Raw genomic sequence first — 23,042 nt, 5'->3', positions numbered from 1 at the left:
AAATTACCACTCCGTATAAAATAAAGTTGATATTTTGTGGAGAAGGAAAAAAAAAATTGCAATGAATGTAACAATATTTCACATGTACAATACAATAAATTACAAAATATGGTCAAATATTTTAAAATGTTTATTGCTTATCAATATAAATAAATAATCCTAAAAGAACCGAAATAGTAGCACTATTATCAATCATCATTCTGAGTCCACAGTAGGAAGCTTTGCTTGCCAAGCTCAAGATAGTAACAAAGGTATAATGATGTTTCAATTCATATGTATGATATATATTGCATGGCCTATTCATGGAATTATTAGAAGTAAAACAACAATATTAGTTATCGGGAAAAACAAAAAAAAATGTACACGAAGGTTAGAACACTATTCTCTATATACTTGTACAAGACTTAGTTATTATTCCAATCAAGGTATAATAGCTAAGTAGCTAGTACCTTATAATATATATACTATACAATCAAGGGACAGTTCATGTGAAAAAATTAATCGTTATGGATGGCGTATAATATTGGTCATATTATATACAAGTATAAATGTATAATAATAATGGTGTCGAAAATGATGGGGTTAAAGATAGAAAAGGCCTTAATAGTGTTACACCTGGACAGTAGACATGCACATATTATACTCACCGCCATTGATCGATCTCCTACTAATAATAAGTATTTGATGCTACAGAATTATACTGATATTTTTTATAGTCTTACATTATTATTACATGACCAGAATAATATGCTCATTTTCAGTTCCCGGCTGGCCGGTTCAATGCCCTACCCCTTTTATTGCTTTGCTATAGGCCCGGCCAGGGTTGTATACGTAGTAGTCGTACGTTACTCCCTCTATCCTATATTATTGCACTCGCATTATTTTAACTTTTTGCACTGCTACCTACACATGTATTTGGGTTGATGAACCCTCCATCCCGACTATAGGCCAAGGAGTCAAGGATACATAACATTTTAAACCTTCATTAGTATAAACCAATTCGGCATTAGAGAATAATATGACTGCATGCTATGTTACTTGGACACGGCATTTTGGCCGGCATACCCGGGTCGATACGACGCGACACCGATCCGGGTATGAAATCCGTTCCGGATACTCCATTTTGCTCTCGGGTACGGCGGCCATTGAAGGAGTTGAAGCTTTGAAGAAGATGAAGACGGTTCTCAAACAATTTCGAAGATGAACACGGTTACGAGTTTACGACGGCCATTGAAATACTTGAAGCTTTGAAAGTTTGAAGAATTAGATGAGGATAGGAAGAAAGTGATGTTCAAGGAGGTTTTGTGACTGTAAAATTTTTACAGTTGAAGAAGATGAACCGTTGAAGAAGATGAACCGACTCTGAAGCAAAATTTTGCTATTGTATTATATTTACTTTACAGCTGTTAATTTGTGGGCAGTTGTTGTTTCCCAATAAAAGTGGTACAAATTACTAGTATTAGATTATTACTAGTTTGTTGGCACTACTTTGGCTTCCCGAGCAAGGTTTCGAGTGTTTTTCTTTTGAGTGTTTGTATATACAGTACTATTTTTGATATATTATGGACAAAAGTATTGGAAAAATCTTACAACTAAATTACTGAAGTATATTAAATACAAATAATATGATACACTTTATTAAATAAATGGAGTATATGTATAACTTTTATTTAATTTTTACACAAATGAAGTCTAATACTCTGTAATATTTTTTCAAAGAAGAAAACCGATACTAGAAATAGTAATTAGATGGAGTTTGTCTATATTTGAAAAACAAATGAATTATAATAAATGATATTTGCTACATTTTTAAAAAGAAACATTTTTCAAAAGAAATATTGTGTATAAAGAAATAAATTAATTTTTATTTGCGGCGTAGCCGCAAAATTTTTTATATATTTTTAATATAAAAGCTTAAAAGCTTGATTGATTAGTTCAATGGTTGGGAAATCACGCACATCCTAATTTTTATTTTTTACTAGAAAATGAGATTATAATTAATTGGTGAAATAAAAATAATTATAACTAGCTAATCGGTATCAACATCATAATATTTACCAATGATCGAATCAATTTATCGAATCAACATCATTATACTTACGTAGTAGTTTTAAATAAAACTAAACAACAAAGGAATCGTTTATAATAAGCTATTAGCTAACCTAATAAGAATCCAATAGAACGAGATTACCGAATCAATGTATTATCAATTTACCGATTGATCAATATCTAATTATGTATTGAAACAACATTAGTAAGCTATTGGCTAACCTAATAATATAAGAATCCAATAGAATGATATTACCGAATCAATATATTATCGAATTATCAATTGATCAATATCTAATTATGTATACAACATTACAAGAACAACAATAAACAAGAAAGGAATCGTTTATAATAAGCTATTGGCTAACCTAATAATAGAGTCAGATTACCGAATCAATGTATTATCAATTTATCGATTGATCAATATCTTATTATGTATTGAAACAACATTAGAAAGCTATTGGTTAACCTAATAAGAATCCAATAGAACGAGATTATCAAATCAATGTATTATCAATTTATCGATTGACCAATATCTAATTATGTATTGAAACAACATTAGAAAGCTATTGGTTAACCTAATAATAAGAATCCAATAGAACGAGATTATCGAATCAATGTATTATCAATTTACCGATTGATCAATATCTAATTATGTATTGAAATAACATTAGTAATAAGCTATTGGCTAACCTAATAAGAATCCAATAGAACGAGATTATCGAATCAAGGTATTATCAATTTACCGATTGATCAATATCTAATTATGTATTGAAATAACATTAGTAATAAGCTATTGGCTAACCTAATAAGAATCCAATAGAACGATATTACCGAATCAATATATTATCGAATTATCAATTGATCAATATCTAATTATGTATACAACATTACAAGAACAACAATAAACAACAAAGGAATCGTTTATAATAAGCTATTGGCTAACCTAATAATAGAATCAGATTACCGAATCAATGTATTATCGATTTATCGATTGATCAATATCTTATTATGTATTGAAACAACATTAGAAAGCTATTGGTTAACCTAATAATAAGAATCCAATAGAACGAGATTATCGAATCAATGTATTATCGATTTATCGATTGATCAATATCTAATAATTATGTATTGAAATAACATTAGAATGCTATTGGTTAACGTAATATAAGAACGAGATTATTGAATCAATGTATTAACGATTGATCAATATATAATTATGTATTGAATCAACTTAACGAACTAAATTATTGAATTAGTGTATGATTATTTGCTATCTCAATGAAGTATCCGTGTTACTTATATCGATACTACTATTGATATGGATATAATTATATAAAGTAATATAAATGTTTCAAAAAAAAAATATAAAGTAATATAAAAATATCCTTTCCAATCCTTCTTCCTCGGTTCCTCCGTGACTACTCTAGCTATTCTCCATGACCCTTCCTCTTCCCTCATTAACTACTGTCTACCACTCTTCAAATTAAACTCTTCCGCTTCTCCATATAGAATGGTTTTCAAAAACCCCTATAAAAAGAGGATGTTAGTAAAACACTCCACAAAATTTAGTATTTACAAGAAAATTTATCAGATCTCCAAATATCACAAGGTATGTTAGTAAATCAAATCAAATTCCCTCTAAACTTTTTTCTTTTTCTTATGATAATCTTCAATTATATCGCATGCATTATTTTCTATGATAATGTTTTTCTTATGATAATCTTTTTCTTATGATAATCTTCAAATTTTTATACTTTGTTATTATGATAATCTTCAAATTTTTATACTCTGTTATTTACTTGAATAATTTAATTGATTTGTTATTGTCTTATAATTTTGTACTCTGTTATTTACTTGAATAATCCAATATTAATTTTATACTCTGTTTTATACTCTGTTATTTGTATCCAGCATCCATGCCTCGGCCAACCAAGAATGTAGGGTTTGATGAAACACCATTATGGACTCATGTCGAGGTTTTGCGTGTATCTGCTGGTGGAGGTGGTAACAAGACGTGGAGATGCAAGTATTGCAACAAAGAAGTCAGTGGTTCTTATTCTAAAGTGAAAGCTCATTTGCTTAAACTTCCCAAACAAGGTGTTGCACCTTGCACAATAGCAGATGACGTGTATCGCGAGATTAAGAGGGAAAATGATGAAGCTGAACAAAAGAAAAGGGCTCATAATTTAAGCGTCAAACAGAGGCAGGATTACATCTCTCTCCCTGAAGGTTCTTAGAGTTATCATTTGAAAATATCTAATAGCATTTGATGACATTTGAGAAGAATTGAAGTGTTTTTTAGAGTTATCATAGTGCTGCCAATGATTTAGACATTTAGTTGAACAGTTGAAGAACATCTTTTGATATCTATATTGTTTTTGTATGACTCTGCTTGTGGTCTTTTATTACTTAGTCGGCATTGTTTGGGATATTTAGCTTTAATCAGTTTTAATGAGGTTATGTAATCAGTTTTATCTAGTTGAAGAACTTTTGTTATGCGTTTATCAGTTTATGTAATCAATTTTTAAATTTGTTGCACGAATTATCTATTTATTTTTTTTTTTAGAAAAATTATTGCCGTATCCGTACCCGAGTCCAATGTTAAGACGGTGTCCCCGTGTCCTAAATTTTTGAGAATGGCGTATCCGACACTCGGATACGTACCAATATCGGATACCCGTACCCGTGTCAATGTAACATAGACTGCATGTATAAATGATTACATGTTACATCTTCCGTTTTCTTCTTCTACAAAGTGGGCGGGTGTATGTCTAGTTAGTGTCAACTCACATGCGAGTTATTCACTAAACACATTAATACATTTTCTTAAGCAAAACGACTTTAATATAAGCACGCAATAATAAATTTTCGTACTATTTAGCCATATGCAAAGACCAGCGAGATGCTTAAATTTCAACATAGACATCCAAACTACAACATCCGTAGATATTGTTGAATGTTGATAGATAATAATGGGAGGAAAACGACTTATTGGCTGCAATAGTATTCTTTACCTATTTATATATCATAAATTTAATGCATAACATAATGTTAATAATTTGACTATATGTACACCACAGCAAATTTTGGTCTAATATGCATGTGATGTATTTGAAATATGAATCCTTACTAAAGTTATTCCAGCTTGCATGCTATCACTACAAAAATCATTATCCCTAATTACACCACGCCTTGTGTTATGTCAGACTAATTAAAGAAGAATTACATTAGCTAATAATGTTAACATCAAATTCAATGATAAAAATTAACAAATACATTATCAGTCTAACAGATGTCGGATGACTTTTTATTAATAAATTGATTTGTTTCAAAAAAAAAAAAAATTGACATTTGATTTGCATGAATGTTTATTTTCAAAATGTTAATCTTTCTAACTATAATTATTGCTAAAGTTATATGTTATAATTTTGCTAAATTAAAGTAGAATAACTAAAAAAACAGGGAGAGTACTTCGTATAGATAGTAGTAGATTAGTATACAGTATGAAATAAGCTAAGAGGAGAGAAGGAGACAAAAAGAAATAATTGTGTGTTTAGTGGTAGATAGTCTTCTGCCCATATATATGGCCATGAAGATCCTTAAATGAATCCACACCATTGTATAATTGCATAGAATTGTCATATTACCCATATATGTCATATTTATATGGGGCACGTGATACGTTTCCCCGACCCCAAAGTCGATCTTAATGTTGATGTACTTTGTATTTGTTATACGTATATACTCCGTAGTTGTTTGATTGACATAAAAACCATAAAAGTATAATTATATAGTATGTGAGTTGACCCCACCTCAAAGTATACACCTACTGTGCGTATTACTCCCTGTGTTTCTTATTAAGTGTTACATTTGAAATTATCTCGTGAGAGAAAAATGATCAAAACATAACAAATAAAAAGAAACGGAGGGAATTATCTTAAACGGAGCATATTGCTTATCAATATACTGTAATAAATAAAATCTAGTGTCTAACTAAAAAATTGACACGAGTACTTTAAGAAAATTCTTAATCGTGGTACCAAAGCAATTATTGGTCAACATTGAAGATAATTGGGACAATTGGTACTCAAAAAATTCATTGATCAGCGAAAAATTTTGGTGACATAATTGAATGTTCATTAATATAGGATTGCTTTACAGCTGACAATTTAGGTGAGATTATAAATAACGATCTATCGCAAGGTGCCCAACATTATCAGCAATCATCTATGTTTATTATTGCATGGTTAATATAAATTGGAACGTAATTTTCGTTTTAATGTGCAAATATACAAACTTACTCAATTTGTATCCTTACTATCTTTGTCAGTTTCTTATTGTCTAAAAACTCCATATTTACTACTGAAAAGTCATGATTTATACTGGAATTATGGGAAATAACAATTTCAAAATTGAGATCTGAATGAAAACATTGAATAATGGGAAATATTCTTATCAAATTTTTGAAGAGCATGGATTCATTAGTATGATGGGCATAAAAAAAAAAAAAAAAAAAATTCATGATAGACTACAAACAATTTGAAACTACTTGTATGAGTTAGTCTTCGATAACATATTGTATAATGTTATACAGTACTTCGTGAATTATTAACTTCTCAAAAATATATGTACTTCGTTTCTACTAAATTAATAATTTATCAATACTCATAATTTACTTCATACAACGTAGTAGTTCTTATGAGTAATCTGAACTAAACTACACTAGAACTTCAATATGTTGTCATACCTTCCAGCATTGTTCAATTGAGTAATTAAGCATGGGCATTTGTACATCCGTCATCCGTACATCATTCCTTCTGAAGACTAGAAGGCCAATTAAGGTAGCACACTTTTTGCCTACGAGCTGGGGAAAGCTAAACACACACTGTCTCCGGCCAAATTAGGTAGCAACTAAAGTGTAACCAGTAAGGACTGAGCGTTCACAGTAGTCAGGGTGGCAACAGTAAAAGGCGGGGGAGGATGGGGGTGGGGAGGTGGTGAGAATGGGCACATAATATTTACAAAACAAGATGATGGTGAACTTTGTTCTGTGCCTTGGGGTCTGAAATTCCAGACTCAGATTTCTCCTCTAACGTCTTTGAACGTTTGGGTCAGATATGAAACTAATCAAAGACCTAGCGATAAGTTCACTTGAAAGATTAGATCACAATTCACCAATATTAACAGATTTGAGTTTGGGACTTTATTTGTCTTCCTAAATCTCAGAGGGGTTGGGGACTGCCAGGCTTGGAATAAAGCAGCAATTGCAAAGTATGTCTGGTAGGTCACTTAAAAACTGATGTTTTCTGAGGTGAAATGGACATGTTTCTATGAAGCCATTAGTTGGTGGGAAAATAAATCCACCAGTAATGTCAGTTGGAGACTTGGAGTAAAGGAATATTTGCTGTATGAAAGAGAAACTTCAAAAGAGCCTATGCTAACGACGTTTGGACTGGAAAACTCAGAAGCATATCTATTCTATTGGTTCTGGGTCAATGCTCCTTAATGTCTTAAGTTTGTGTGGAACAGATAAAACATTCCTAAACGGCATTTCATCTGACGGTTTGTTAAGATTGGTAGACTAATAGCAAAGGATAGACTCCAGAGAATTGTAATTTGTCCTGATAACTTCTGTTGCCGTGTGAAAAACTGAAAAGGTAGCCTTATATATCAACTTTTCTTTAGATGCTGCTACAGATCCCGGGTTCTTAAACTTATCTGTAATTGCCTAATTGGATTCGAGTTACATACAGAAAGGGAGTTACGTTGGATTCTTTGTGGAGGGAAACTTATAGAAGCTCAAGGAAGAAGAGAAATCTAGGGTACGATGAAAGATATGGCTAGTTTGGTCTACAATCCTCTGGAAGCAAAAGATTTATTGTGCTGATGTCTGTGATAATATTAAGTCTCGAGTGATTACAAAAGTTGATAGTTGAAAAACTAGTTAATGGCGTAATGCTGAAAAGGAGTGGTTAGATGCTCTGAGATAACTAGATGAGAACCCCTTGATCCGTTGTCCTCCTCAAGGGTATGCCCTTGACTACTTGCACCTAATTTTTGGTTTTGTAAAATTGCATGCTTGCTTTAATATATATGAACCATATAACAAGTCCTTAAACACTCCCCCTCTTGCCCCCCTTAATCTCAAATACTCATCCCAATACATTATAGAAAGTCACCCTCATGACTCTCAACATATGTAAGCCTTTTCCCAATTATATAACAAATCATCCCAAGACCAGCTGGTTGCATTAAAAATAGGTGCAATCAGTCACACAAAAGTTTGTGCGCATTCTAAGAAACAAAGTTGGTGGGCCAAGCACAAGTTCAGAGGTGCAATACTCTAGACCTTCACTGAGAAATTTAACATTTATTATTAAAATAAAAATGTAAAGAGAACTTTCATTACCTGATGAGGATCTCTCCAAGATCTCCAGTCTTCTGGCCTTCAATATACTCTTCTGTGTTTGCCAGCTGCAGGCAAGTCATTAATATTGGAACAATCAGGCAAGCAGCTATGAGATACAACAATAGAGCATAAACAAAAGCATCCACTAATTCAGACGAAGTGTCATTGAAATGCAATAAAACAAAATGGCTTCTAGTAATTACCTGTAGATTCATGTATCCATCAACTGACACAAGATAACCTGCAAGAGGTCATAAGAAAAGCAATATCACATTCATTTCATCATGGCCAATTAAAATACCTATTACACCCAATAACTATGAAAAAGAATGGCAATCCCTTCTTTCATTTCTTTTTTCCTGAAAACCTATAGGTAAGCTTGAGAAAACAGTCGTGAAACTAAAGAGAAATAAGGGCAGACCTCATGACATGAAAACTAGATTTCCTGATCACAAGATAATTACCTTTGTACTCCATTCCCCACTTGAGCTTCACAATGACAGGTTTTCCAGTTAGATTGTTCAAGAAAGGTTTAGGATTTACTGGAACAGTCTGCAAAAGTAAGCACGATTATTAAAGATATAGTTTAAAAAATCATGGTAATCAGAAGATGAAACATACATCAATTTGGTGGAAATGAGGAATTCTACACTCTTGCAACTAAAACTAAATTACTACCCAATATAACTCTTACCCTCTTTCCCCATTAATGGGCTGAACAAATAAGTCTGAACTTCATTTTCAGATAATTATGTTCCAGACAATCAATGCTACAAAAATTCCTCAATGTATGTGGTAAATCATTTTCCATGCTGGTAAATAAATAGCAATTTCTTGTTCGGATAAGGCCATCATACATGAAATTGAACCAATTTTGGAGATTTGGGATCCGGTTTTAAATACACTTGAGATTGTAAGGATTGCATGTTGGGGTCATATAAAGTTGTTTGGAACCATATATGACCACTAGTCGGTCATAAAAAGTCCCACGGTAGCCTTAATTAAGGAAAGGAGGCGTAAATTGTAAATGGCTAAATTGACAATTTAAAAGGCAAAATGGAAGGTTCCAGCAACCCAAATGGACTCCTTGGGTGTCGTGGGATCCGGGGAAAGCACTCCGATCTCTTTCCTTTTCGGGTCCGGAAAAGGTGAAATTATTCACAATTGAAGGCTATAATCCACGCTTTTGAGCCAATTTCAAAAATAAAGTCCAAGATTGAAGTGAATCTGTGGGGTGTCTGGTCATTTAAGTTGGTTTGGAATCATAAACAAGCCTACCAATAGTTTATAAAGTTTTTAACTTGAACTACGTGGTAATGAAAACTACAAGAGATAATTGTTTATACTACCAACTTGACATCCCAATGTGTCGTGAATCTTTGTCCTCATTAATGTTGTTAAATATTCTCAAATTCATTGCTTACCAACATCAATCATGAAAAATGATATACCACATATATGAGGAACTTTTTGATACACCACATACATGAGAAATGTTTGTAGCACTAATTGTATGGAACCTAATGGGTCCGACGCTCAATGAATGGAAGTTAAAAGCCAAAATAATAATTCAGAATTTCAGACACTTTCTTGATCGAATAAGTTATGCTAAAATATTACTCCATATAAGGAGAATGCTAATGGGTTAACTGATGGAATCTACAAGGACTTGCAGAACCGGAAAAAATTATAAACATCTCAGAATCTCATATGCATTTCACCCTTCCACTCATACCATCCATACAGGGGCTGAAGAGCACCTTGATGTATCATTCAATTCATCTAGTTAAGAAGAAAAAATTTAGCAAACCACGACTTCACCTAACTTTGTTAGTTATATACTTATATTATAATGAAAATATTGCATTGCAAACAAATGATGTAACCCAAATATATTTGGAGTACTAATCGCAATGACCAAGCACTTGAAATGCTTTTTTTTTTTTTTTTTTTTCAATCCATCCCGACATGGACTCACTGTATTGAGCAAAAGCATTGCAAACATGGTTTCGGCTCATGATTCTCAATAGGGGCATAGAAACACTAATCAATTTTTGTCCATTAATTATGATCAATCAATCTAATTAAAACATTAGACTCTCACATTTACTACAAAAAGAAGGCATTAAAGAAGACGTTTTCATAGGAATTATATCAGAATTTTGACAAAAGAAAGCAAGTTCTTACCGCCATTTTAGTTTCACAGTCAAGAGTGTCCTTCAATTCTGGGAAAAGGGATAAAACCAAAGCCTGCAAGAGGCTGCAACACATTAGCAACCAAAGTTGACTCAATTATCAAAGTAAGCTCGAAAAAATGGTTAAATTCTTCAAGTAAATACAAATTTACAACCAACAATCCAATAATTCTTTTTGAAGAACCCTAAATCGAGTATGTTGACAATTAACACTAGATTGTGAAATTGAAATTCGATGGTTTAATACAACATGTTACCTCTGAAGCTGCTTTAATGGAGGAGAGAAAGCTTACGAGCCGCTTCAATGGAGAGTAAGCTTTAGTGGAGTAGAGAGAGGAAAATGGTGCAGCGAGGCAGCGCAAACGCGAAATAGGTCTTTTGTCTATTTCTACTTCTTTTCTAGTTAATAGTCGTTAACATGTGGCGCGTTTATATGAGGTTAAATGCATCATTTTGCCAGCTTTAGTGAGGGTAAAGTCGTCAACATGAATTAAATCCTTAACTGAAGACTACCGGCGTTAATCCTTAGTATTCAACACTCCGTAGAACAAATTTCATGACCCTGTTCTAAATTCCCCCTTCCAATTCATCTCCTCAAGTGATACGGTAATGGACACGACACTAAATTGGTGGAAGTGACTGTAATTGCATTTGGTAATTATCGTGGAGGCGAATTGCAGTTGGTAATTATCGTGGAGGTATCGTGGAGGCGAATTGCAGTACCAATTTTAAAGGTTAGAGGAGGTCGGGGCGGTGACTGAGAAATTCAGATCTCGACAACCATCTTCCATTTGTTAGCTCTGTCAAACCAAATAGTCAAACCTTCAATGGCCAGCTACAAACCAAAAACATTAAAATATTAAAAGATCTTCAATGATAACAAAAATGTCATCATATTTATGAGGGACGTTTCAAAATCGACCACCTTTTTTTTTTTGACAAAAGAACTATCAAAGAAAAAACAAGTTGCAATAGTTTAAAACAAACTAGAATTGAAAAAACAACAACTGTCGTCGTTGAGCGCAACAACTAGCTAACTAGTGAGCCAGAGAAACCCAAGACCGAGGAACCTTACGAATTTGACACGGCAAAAAAGACTCAACAACAGCCCGCAATTCCAGAGTGAGCCACCAAACCAAAATGTCCATTGGACCTGAATCGGAAGCAAAGAAAGAGGGGCTGCACAATCAGAATGAATCTGAATCTTCAAGAATCCTTTGCGAACCACCACCTGAAGACTGAAGTCCTCACAAACAAGCTTGTAGCTTAGAATGTAATTCAAGGCTTAGACCAAAAATTTAAAATTCAAGGTTGGGAAATTGAATTGATTGTATAAGAATTGGAACCACAATGGATTGATAACTGATTTAAAATTTATAAAGTATCCATTTATACCAATTATATTTTCCGATATTATCTCTAACAATTTTTTACTCCGCACATTCCATTGCTTCTTCCAATTTGATATGTATATTGCATTCATTATTCTCAATTGGATTTAATTTTGAAATGATAATTGTACTTATTAAGCATATCAAAAGGATGTAACTTTATTTACGAGTGACTTGCTTCAGATTGATGATGAGTTAGACATATCACTCTAATTAGCCCTACAATAAGAAAGTAATGTATTGTAAAAATACATTTACATTTATGTTCTAACGAATATAATAATTTTTAGTGATTTTTGGTTGGAAATTAGCAATTGAAAGTTACTTGCATATTGTAACGTAGTTGCAAAGATAAATTACACCATTTATTTATAAAAGGGTTGATTTGCAAATGTCACCAAACTTATGGGGTTAATTCACCACTTCGTTTGGCATAGCCCTATAAGTTCCTTATGAGTTATGGTTATTGTTATTGTTAGTTACAGTTTATGATATAGCCCTATAAATTACACCATTTTTTTGTTTTTTTTGTTTTTAGCTTATTGTTAGTTTTTCTATTAGATTGAAACTTCTCGCAAATCAATCTAGTCGGTGCGCTTCTTTAACACGTCACGATAGTCCAATCCAATATCGCAGTCTGGAGACTGGACAATGGCGGGTTAGATTAAAGCCCAACCTATCTTCAAAAACAACCTACCAAAAACACACAAAAATTGAAATTTCCCGGTTTATGTGTAAAACCTTCTCATTTCTGAGGAATCGATATCAATGGAGTCGTCGTCTTCATCATCACCATTAACAGAAAACTTGCTAAAAACCCTAACTAACAGAGGCTGGTGTTTCAATGACCTCAACCTTGATCAAGTTCGAGCAATCATCACCGTTAATTCCGCCATCAACGGTGATTCTTTCTCCGTTAATTCCTTGGAATCCGAGCTCTGTAACGTTGATTTGCGTTCAATTGGCGGCAAATCGTTACCTGATTCTTCTCTCCTTCGTAAGGCGTCTCAGTTTCTTCAACCTCCTAAAGTTCTTCAGGTAATTTTTCTCTCTCTCATCATCTTTAATTACCCCCAATTTCTAGGGTTTTTCTGGGTTCGTATTGAAAGTATGAAACAATTCAATTTAATATTTTTGGGGAATTTGGTGGTTGATTAATTGTCTTAGTATCTTCAATTGTTTTTCAAATATTTCTTCCCCAGATTTCTAAGGTTTTTCCATGTTTTTGTCTAACATTGACCGTTTTCATAGGTTATTTTTGGGGGTTTTAGTCCAGGCTGATTTTTTCCCCAATATTGTATTTTTTTTTCTTTCTTTTTTCTGAAGAATTTCTTTATAATTTGCTTTTGTTGATTGTATTTAGGTTTTGGATTTTGTAGATAGCTTCAGTGAAGGATATAAGTAGGAGCAGTGAGGTGCTTGGTTTTAAGGGTTCGAGCGACCGGAGGCTTCTGAAGTTGATTTTGAGTGATGGACAATCTGAAGTTACTGCGGTGGAGTATTCTCCTATACCGGCATTGTCCGAAAACACTGTCCCTGGAACCAAGGTTATTCTCTCCTATGATTAGTCGATGCTAGTGATTCGGTTATGCATTTGTTTTGGTTAGTTGATGAATTGGTTTAGTGATTGGCCTATGTTTGTGACATCTCTCAATTTGGAAGAATTTTGGAATGAGCAATAGTTCAGTCTTCAATTTTCACTCTACATCATTGCTTCATAGAATATTTGATGATTTTGTGAAATGTGTGGAGATTTTTATTGAATAATTATCTTGGCATAGGCATAGCTGCTTGTGGAAACCATCGATTGAATGAAAAAGTTGACAGACATATTGATCGAACAAATAGAAGGTGAAGAACGGTATATTTTGACGTTGGATTTAGTACATTGTCATCCAAAGTTATTAAAATTTGCCATTAGTGGCTGCTCCAACTTTGTTTGAAATAGATAGTACCTCTAGTTTTGATTATGTGCAATACATGGCTGTAAGCTTTGTATGTTGGAATGTTTCTTCATTGGAAATTCATGTTGCTAGAGAACAAACAATAAAGGAGATAGTATAATTGACATCAGCAACCTTAGGTTAGACATGCAGATATTTGTTAATCATCCTAAAAAAGAGATGAGCCTTAAGGAAGAAAAGACTTGCCTTGGTCTGGTTGGAATTCAGAGACTTTAAGTGTTATCATATGGATTGATATGTAAAGAAGAAATTTAGTAATTTCTGTTGAAATTGATTTTGATTAGATGCTGTCATCCAAGAAATGACATTGAAAACAAGTAGACTGTGCTCTTCATTTGTGTAGCTGTTATCGCTTATGGGCTATGGTATATGTTGCTTGGTGGTTATGGGGCTTATATTAGTTTCGTTTATCATTGGTTAACATTAATGAACGCAAGTTGTTGCTTGTTGTCAGGTCCGTTTAGAAAAGAAAGTGGTGGTACACTATGGTATTGTGTGCCTTACACCGGATGTGATTACTGTACTCGGAGGAGTTGTGGAATCATTGTATGAAGAGTGGCAGATGAACCAGAAGTATTCAGGTTTTGCCCGCTCCTCTCTGAGGCTAGGTCGAGAAGGTGATGCTGGTGGTCCCCCGCCGTTTGAGAAATTGCAGATTGGAGGTCCTAAACTTGGTTTAGCTCGTACTGGTATATTTCTCATCTTGCTATTTTGTTAATTGAGAATAGGAAGATATTATTGAGGTGCTTGCAATCTGCATGTCATTTGTCAAGCAGTAATTATTAATACATAAAACAGAGAAGGCTTTGATGCTGCTGACTGCCACCATGGTTAGGGCTTGGGTTCTGAGTTTAGGCCTAAATTTTATCAAGTGAAACAGAGCCTGTGTTGTGGAATACATTTGACTTATTACATGGATCAACTATTGCTGTAACTTCTCCTTTTGTTAAAATTATATTCCTTTGGTGTTTAATATACATATTACATTGGCACAGCGGCATCAGCTTCCAGGAACACCAGAGCTCCTGTTGCCAAGTCTTCCAGAGAAACTGATGTCCGGCAGGTGGATCAAAAGCAAGCCCGTAATGCTATAGCTGATGACGCATTTGCTAATCAGAAAACTGGTTCAATTTCCCAGAGAGCTGAAGAAAAGCCAACAAGCTCTGACACTAGACCAAAAGAAGGTCCAGCCTTTTTTGATCTTACTTCATATTAATTCATTCTGTCCATGTTCATAGAACCACATCGTGTTCATAGTTTCATACCTCAATTTTTTTCTTGTGCTCTCCATATTACTTTATGTTCACTGATAATAGATTGGTTACTATGATGATATTGACTTTATTATATCAATAAAACTGACTGAACGAGTTGGAATTTCTTGCCTGCCAGTGACGGAGTACATCCCTATTCAGAATCAAGCAGCTGCACAAAAACTCCTGCAAAAAATGAATAATCCAAACCATGGCAATGAAAGACATAGAGGTTCAAGGTACAAGGGAAGGGGGTATGAAGAAGAGAAACAGGTTTTCACTCTAGAAGAGTGGGAAAGGAGAAAAGCTGAGGGAAATCCAGCAGCTAGGAAAGAACCACTTGATCTCAGTCATGACGAGGCTCTTGCTTGGCAACTTCAAAACCAGTTTAATTTAGAAGATCAGGTGAGTGCCTATTACTCTCTTCAAAAAAGTTAATGCTCAAAATGCATTTTTGGGTGACTTTAGAAGTCTTCAAGATAGTGGACATCTTCTCTGATATATGCATCATTCGATCTATGGTTATATTTTCCTCTCTTCCTTTTCTTCCCTGTGAGTTCAATTTGTCAAACCTTATAAGATAATTAAAATTTGAAGTTATACTTTCTAATATTTCTCAAACATGAAGATTTAGGGCTTTTGTATTCAATCTGTAATGTTCCTTGTTTCTCCTTCAGGAGCAACGGGGTCCTCAGAGAAGCAAGGCAGAAGATATAAGGTTGAGCATGTTCAGTTTTGAAAAAGACGACAGTGGAGATCAAGGAATGTCTGGTTCAAGAGGGAGGGGAAGAGGGAGAGGAGGGGGCAGGGGTAGGGGTAGAGGAAGGGGTAGGGGAAGAGGGAGAGGGAGAGGTTGATGATGCTCTCTCCCGGACCTTTTTTTTTTTTTTTTAATAATTTTTTTCCTTCCTGTGTTAGTGTATACTCTTATAAAGTTTGTTTTTGAGTTCTTTTCTGGTTTTCCCTTAAAAAGGTTGTAACTATCTTGGGGTGAAATCTACAGCCAAGAACTATGTAACCCTTTTAATCAATATAATTTTTTTTTTTTTTTTTTTTTAAAAATCAAATGTCGACGAATTTTGAACAGGGAACAATTGAATATCGCCTACTTGTCTACTACTGGAGCTATAAGAGTCAAATAGACAACCTTACTCAACTTTTGGAGAACAATTACTTGAATTTAATGGTAAGGAATTATGCCCAAATTTCTACGATAATAAAATACGGAGTAAGGAATTATTTATGAAATCTAATTTAGACAACTTCTAATACTGATTATATTAGAAATTATTTACGTGATTGGAATTCATCTTATGACTTTGAGATCAGGCAATAGCCATAAAAATTAAGCAAACTTATGCCAAATTTTGCCTCTCTTAACCATACCGGGCTTGTCCGGGCTGATGTCAGATTGTGTCTATTCCGTTCTATTCCGTGCCAGCTGGGCACATATTCAAATCCAATACACGTGCTGACGTGATATGTAACGTAGTGCCTAATTGGAGTGTGTTCATTCATTTCAAGCTTGACTGCTTGAGAAATAAACGAGGGAAAAATAAAATTAACAATTTCCAGTACGACGGCTTCTTCGACCTCAACTACTCCTCTTCACAATGTGCTAATCTTTCAACTATATAACATGTAACTAACTTCATTTTCTCACAAATTTCCCAAAATAATCAAAAACACCAAGAAAAACGACAGAGAAAATCAATTCAATGTTCGAATCATCCGTAAAAATGGAGAGAGCTTTGATTCAACCTCTACTCGCTGCATTAATGGCGGCAATTATCGCTATTCGATCTTACAGGAAGAAGTCTCTCGATCTTTCTGGAGCTTTCTGCGGATTTCTCGTCGTCTTCATTCATCTCGCTACTAATATCAGGTTCAATCTCACTTTTCAAACTTCTCTATTTTATTTTTTCTGGAAATTTGTGTTTGATTGACTTCGATTTTGTTTATATTAGTTGATTTGTTGAAGATTTTTGTTGAATTTGGTTTTGATTGTGAAGTAATTTGGTGAAATTGATTTTCTAGGGCTGGAGTTTTGTTGTTAGTGTTTTTCTTTACTTCATCTAAGTTGACCAAAGTAGGAGCTGAGAAGAAACGTAAATCTGAAGCTGATTACAAGGAAGGCGGTCAAAGGAACTGGTATTACATTTTGCTTCTTCTCTAATTATAATTGCTTGTTACTTGTATATGATTTTGCATGCATTAGTATGCTGTTTGTTATGTTCATCTTTGACCGTTTTGCTAATCTAGATTAATGAAATAATTTGATGATAGAAATTTTTGGTAAAGAAAATCAGTTTTTCTATGAAATGTAAAAAATATGAAAGAGTCAAACTCAGCTAAGTTTTGACCGTCTTGTGACCGTGCAAAACGCGGTTGTATCAATAGAAGGAATGGAGAAAGGTGGTAGATATGAGAAAGGGAGTTTAGTAGGATGATACGTGTAAATTTGGTTTGGTAAATTCTAGGTATTGATATGTTTTGAATTGTGTGAAGAAACGAAGTATTAGATGTTGCAAGCTACGTGGATATGCTTTAAAAGATTGTGTTCAGGCAAAGGAGCAGAACTTAATTTGAAGTGCTTGAAATCGAGGTCTAAACAAATGTAACTTCAATGTATTGGAGCAGGGATGTTGTACTGTAGACCTGTAGTATATATTTGGCAGTAATTGAAATTTTATGGTTAATCATTATCAAGAATCTGCCCTTAGCTCTTCGGTGTGAGTAATTGGTCCTTGTATATTTTGTTTTGACCTAATTGTTTACTAATCCATTGAGAACAGTAAACCATCGGACTTTTCAGGCTTGATCTTGTTTTGACATTGATATCGAAAATTTGTTTCTCATATTAACTTTGGATTTATTTTTCTGGGAATATAAATTACTTTGAGGCATAGTAGAGTGCTTCATCTTGGATAGGAAGGATTTAGAAATGTGAATGGACTACTTCCAAAGTTTTGTGGTTATGATTGGATTCTAGCTGGATACAGTATTTTGAACACAGAATATTCTCCTAGGTTAAAATGTATAGATTTGTGAATTGTAAATAAGCAAGCAATGAGTAGTTATCATAAGTTCTGAAGGCTTGAACTCTTCGTTGTTTTGGTGATTTTTTTTTCAACATTGTACTGCACCTTATGCTTTGCCAATTTGCAGGATACAGGTGCTTTTTAACAGTGCCATTTCTACTGCTTTGGTTGTGACGATCTGGAAGTTGGTAGGATCGGAAGACAAGTGTTTGGATACTAGAGAATCTACTCTTATCACAGCACTATTGGGTGGCATAATTGGTCACTACTGTTGTTGCAATGGAGACACTTGGTCTTCAGAAATCGGTGTACTTAGTGCTGCACAGCCTCGACTAATCACAACCTTAAAGGTGACAATTATGCTAATTGGATTTACATAGATACTCAAGTTGGACTTGATTTTATAAATTTTAGCATATTAATAGTCTAACATGAATTGTCAAGTGTCAGTGTCAGTGTGACATAGGGTGATGAATGGATGATGCCATTATTATTATTATTATTATTATTTTTTTTTCCTTTTCTTTTTTTCCTGCAGATACTCTTTAGAATCAATGCATTTCTGATACTTTTCTTTAGTTGGTTATATTATATCGTTATACAAAGTATATTGGAGGTTTGAAGATACATTAGAAATGTAGACAATAGATTTAAGCGTGCCGGGGGTGCTGCAGCACGCATGATGCGTCACATGATTTGCATTTATGACGGGAGTACATTTGAGCATTAGTTAACGTAGTTGTTGGTATACATGTGTCTGATACTCTAATGTGTGTATGCATGGTTATTGACTCCCAGATATTATCTAACATCTGGCATTTTGTTATCCGAGTCATTCGGCAGATCAATGAAATTTGATTCTAATGTACTTGAGAATAGATTGCTTATTCTGATTTTTGTTTTTCCATGCCTATCAGGTAGTTCGGAAGGGTACAAATGGTGGTGTCACAAGAACAGGGCTCCTGGCAGCTGCAGCTGGAGGCGCTGTGATTGGACTTTCTTTCACTGTGTTTGGATATTTTACTATCAACTGTCCTTCTGATGTGGCTTTGAAACAACTTCTGGTTATACCCCTTGCAACATTTGCTGGACTGTTTGGCAGTTTGTTAGATTCTTTATTGGGTGCTACACTGCAATTCAGCGGATTTTGTACTGTTCGTAAAAAGGTAAATTTTGAAATAATTTCTGACAGTCCAGGTGTCTGATTGTGCTGATTATTCCAGATTCAAACATACATATTCATATAAAATGAGGAAATGACCTGTGTAAAATGTACAACATTTCAAGTCATGTTAGGTTCTCTTCACATATTCATTGAAAGCCTATGTATGCAAACACATTACTTTTTGCTTTTGTTGTACCTGTTTTAATCTACATATGCTTGAAGATTTTTCTACAATATCTGTCTCTTATTGCTTTTAATGTATTCTATCACTTTTGCTCTTCATAGAGTCCATACATATTGTTCCGCACATGTATCTAGAATTTTTCTGCACACTTCTTTCATACCTTTTGTTGCTGCTTCTCTTTTTAACTATCTTCGATTTTTCATAAAATTGATGAGCACCCTCCTACGGTGACTGAGTGGCCTGTTGTTGGACTGCCTTGCCTCAAAGGTTTCGATTTAGATATTTTTGCTGACTATAAAGAGTAACTGTGATGCTTATATTTATATGCATGTAGAATGAAAGTGCTCATGAAGTCTTAGAATTTTTATTCTTTCTAAGCTTTCGAAATCTCAATGCTTCTTTTTTTCTACATACTGTCATGCTTGTGGAATAATTGGCCATGTTTCTTGTCATAGTTATTTTGTAATTTCATTGATAAGAGAGAATTAGTTAGGAATATACTGACAATTTAAACAGTATTGCGATCACATTTATACTCTAGTACTGCACTGCTGATCTACTATGTCAAAATTTATACACATCTGCTTCAGCTTGCAGCTTTATCTGTGGAAGTAGTTCATCTTGAACATTTCCTGTGTAAAACTGAAATCTCTCTCACATTGTTACAATCTTAAAATTCATCATTTTGCATTTGCCAGCTTGCTTGATGATACTGCTGATAATTACTAATGAATTTAAAATTGCCAATTGAAGGTTGTTGGAAAACCTGGACCAACTGTCAAGCGCATAACAGGCGTTGATATTCTTGACAACAATGCTGTCAATCTTGTCTCAGTACTGCTCACCACCCTGCTGACTTCTGCTGCCTGTGTGTACATATTCTGAGACCGTAAAAATTAGAGAAGGATGCTTTTTGAGTAATGTCGAATTCCAAAATTCAGTTATACTATCTTCAAATTTTGATAGCCTATTCTCTGCTATAAGATGCTGAGTTGCTCTGTACACCCCAACATGAATTCAATAGCAAGCTTGATGATGAAATCATGAGGACTTCACAGGTTTTGTAGACCGAACATTGTAGTTAGTCTTTTCATTTTTAAACTTTTTGAAATAAGTTCACATGTACATTTCTTTCGTTGGTCTTCTGTTCTTACTTCTGGAAGATGGAAACGTTGATTGCGTTGTCTGTAAGAAATAGTTCATATGTAGGAAAGTTTGTTGAATACTCATTTTAGAATTGGCAAAGAATTCAATCTTGAATCTCCCTTATTTTTTATTACTTTGTATGAAGTACTTTACAAAACACCCAATCAACCACAGTGGTACTAGTATTACATGAACTTCTTGCTGAAATAAGACAGAACTTTACAAATTCAAACTGACAGCTAGAAACTAAACTCGACATAAGTATGATACAAACCCAGCTCAATCCAAATACGAATTCATCCACATAAAGCAGTACTATACAGTAGTACAGATAGTTTCTGTCTGAAACTAAGGTTTGTGCTTAACAGCAACAGCAGAGGATATCAAAGCAGCATTCGCAGGTTTCGTAACAGCAGAAACAGCAGCATAACGCAAAACAACTGCATTCAAAATAGCAGAAAAATGAGGCTTAATTAAACTGGATTTAGTTGTTAACTTGTTAACATTGAAACACCTACAATAATTTACTCAGCAGAAACAATTTATATTAACAGAATGCTTCCACATATATAGGATATACAATTACTCACAACTTGATTAAAATCATATAAATTATGAAAATTTTCAAGTGATTGAAGAATGAATCAAGCAAGTCCATAAAGTAAAATCTTGATTAAACTCTAAATTATTTTCTTAAATATAAAAAAATCGCGATAAAACAAGCTAAAGAAATGGAATGATAAGCAATATTGGAAGGAAAAGAAAACAAACGTTGCATAGATGCATCCTTTCTCTTCATGGCGTCGCTTAACATGATCTACGTATGTTATTTCTTGAGCTGGAGGTGGCTGATCTGAGTACATTTTTACTCTCGTTCTTTCTCTCTTCTGTTCGAAATTTAGTGATTGATTTATGTTTTCTGGTTATACTATGATTAACTTGAATTGGTTTATGTAGAAGAAGATTAGAGTGTTAGCTTCATATTTTGACAATTCTTGTTCTTGTCACACGTGATACAAGCCAATGAAAACATTCACATGTGTGAGATATGGATAACACATAATTAATCAATTCAATGCGATTGATTGCAAAGTAGTTGGTAGTAGTGGAAGGGAAATTTCTCCACAAATTATATTAAACCACACAATTGTTTTTTTGGACTATATTGTAATTTACAAATATGGTTTTGGTTGTATCTTTATTGATTAAGAAAGGGATAGTGACCTCTCTTCTCTTCTTTTCATCAAACCCGATTGTAAGGGCTTCCATCGGTTTTCCCTTTTCCTACACTACGATTAATTGTCAATCTTGTAGAATATTGTTTATTACGAGTACAAATTAGTCTATTAAGATTGCTATTAATCCGATTGTACTATTCGATCACTTGCAATTTATATGGCGATCTTTGCAAATAATATGAAACAGAGGTATTAATAAAAGGCGTTCCTAAATAAGTTTAGGTGCCACAAGCACAATTTGAACTCAAGACCCCGATTTTCAATACTATATTGCTAGTCACTAAGCTATACTATATTATGTCATTTTGTTAAAATTATATGTAATTAAGAATTTTAATCATGAAATTAATTTAGTAACTCGGGGCATCGCCCGAGGCCTAAAAACTAGTTATATTACTGGTGTGAAGTATAAAAATTTGATATCTAGGTACCAACTATCGAAAACTATCCGATTCTAATAAAATCCTATGTGATATTTTGTTTTGTATATAATAAGTAGAAATAGATGGTCAAAGTTTTATTTTTTTAGTTTAATCCAGTGAATAGTAAATTATAAAAAAAAAAAAAAAAAAAAAGGTAGAACATGTAAAAATCTTCGTGTATTAAAAAAATTGAGAATGTGTGGAATATTTTTTATATGTTATGTTATTTGTTAGACACCTCATCAAATGTATTAGGATCATCCCCAAAGAGTCAAAGGCAAATGAAACATTTGTGCCTTTACGGTAGTAATTAACAATTGGCAATTTGCATCAAAATATCAAATTATTAAAACTTTATAGTGTAACTTTTGGTTTGTTTTTTCTTAATTTAAAGAGATAAGCCTCAAACAATGATCTCAGAAATTTGGAAAACTTAAACCACTTGATTTTGTAGTACTTGTCAAAAACACCCAATCATTTACACAATTACATAGATGAACTTTGAAAAATACAATTCCTTTGATGAATTCAAACATGGCATAAATACGATACAAACTAATTTAAATCCAAATACAAATCCTT

The 23,042-nt window shown here is 33.6% G+C and overlaps 2 protein-coding genes and 1 long non-coding RNA gene across 3 annotated transcripts; 2 read left to right on the top strand and 1 right to left on the bottom strand.

Annotated features, from left to right (window-relative positions):
• The first annotated feature begins 12,645 nt into the window (after window positions 1-12,645).
• On the top strand, window positions 12,646-16,361 carry LOC145612096 (uncharacterized). Its single transcript, XM_081667466.1, has 6 exons — window positions 12,646-13,085; window positions 13,427-13,594; window positions 14,466-14,700; window positions 15,007-15,195; window positions 15,404-15,669; window positions 15,942-16,361. The coding sequence occupies exons 1-6, from the start codon at window positions 12,816-12,818 to the stop codon at window positions 16,119-16,121; spliced, it is 1,308 nt and encodes a 435-aa protein (XP_081523592.1). The 5' UTR covers window positions 12,646-12,815; the 3' UTR covers window positions 16,122-16,361.
• A 457-nt stretch (window positions 16,362-16,818) lies between these two features.
• Window positions 16,819-20,917, top strand: LOC145612161 (protein PGR-like). Its single transcript, XM_081667535.1, has 5 exons — window positions 16,819-17,149; window positions 17,302-17,415; window positions 18,433-18,655; window positions 19,223-19,471; window positions 20,408-20,917. The coding sequence occupies exons 1-5, from the start codon at window positions 16,983-16,985 to the stop codon at window positions 20,537-20,539; spliced, it is 885 nt and encodes a 294-aa protein (XP_081523661.1). The 5' UTR covers window positions 16,819-16,982; the 3' UTR covers window positions 20,540-20,917.
• LOC145612162 (uncharacterized) lies at window positions 20,903-21,890 on the bottom strand. The gene is made up of 2 exons (XR_014106548.1): window positions 21,572-21,890; window positions 20,903-21,240 (listed from the first exon to the last, which is right to left on the bottom strand). It is a non-coding gene; the product is annotated as an uncharacterized LOC145612162 (long non-coding RNA).
• Window positions 21,891-23,042: the final 1,152 nt, after the last annotated feature.

The sequence above is a fragment of the Chenopodium album genome, chromosome 24 (assembly GCF_948465745.1).
Source record: "Chenopodium album chromosome 24, dcCheAlbu1.1, whole genome shotgun sequence".
Taxonomy (NCBI): Eukaryota; Viridiplantae; Streptophyta; class Magnoliopsida; order Caryophyllales; family Amaranthaceae; genus Chenopodium; species Chenopodium album.
Note: the sequence above shows the minus strand (reverse complement) of the source record. Positions and strands in the feature narration are given on the sequence as shown.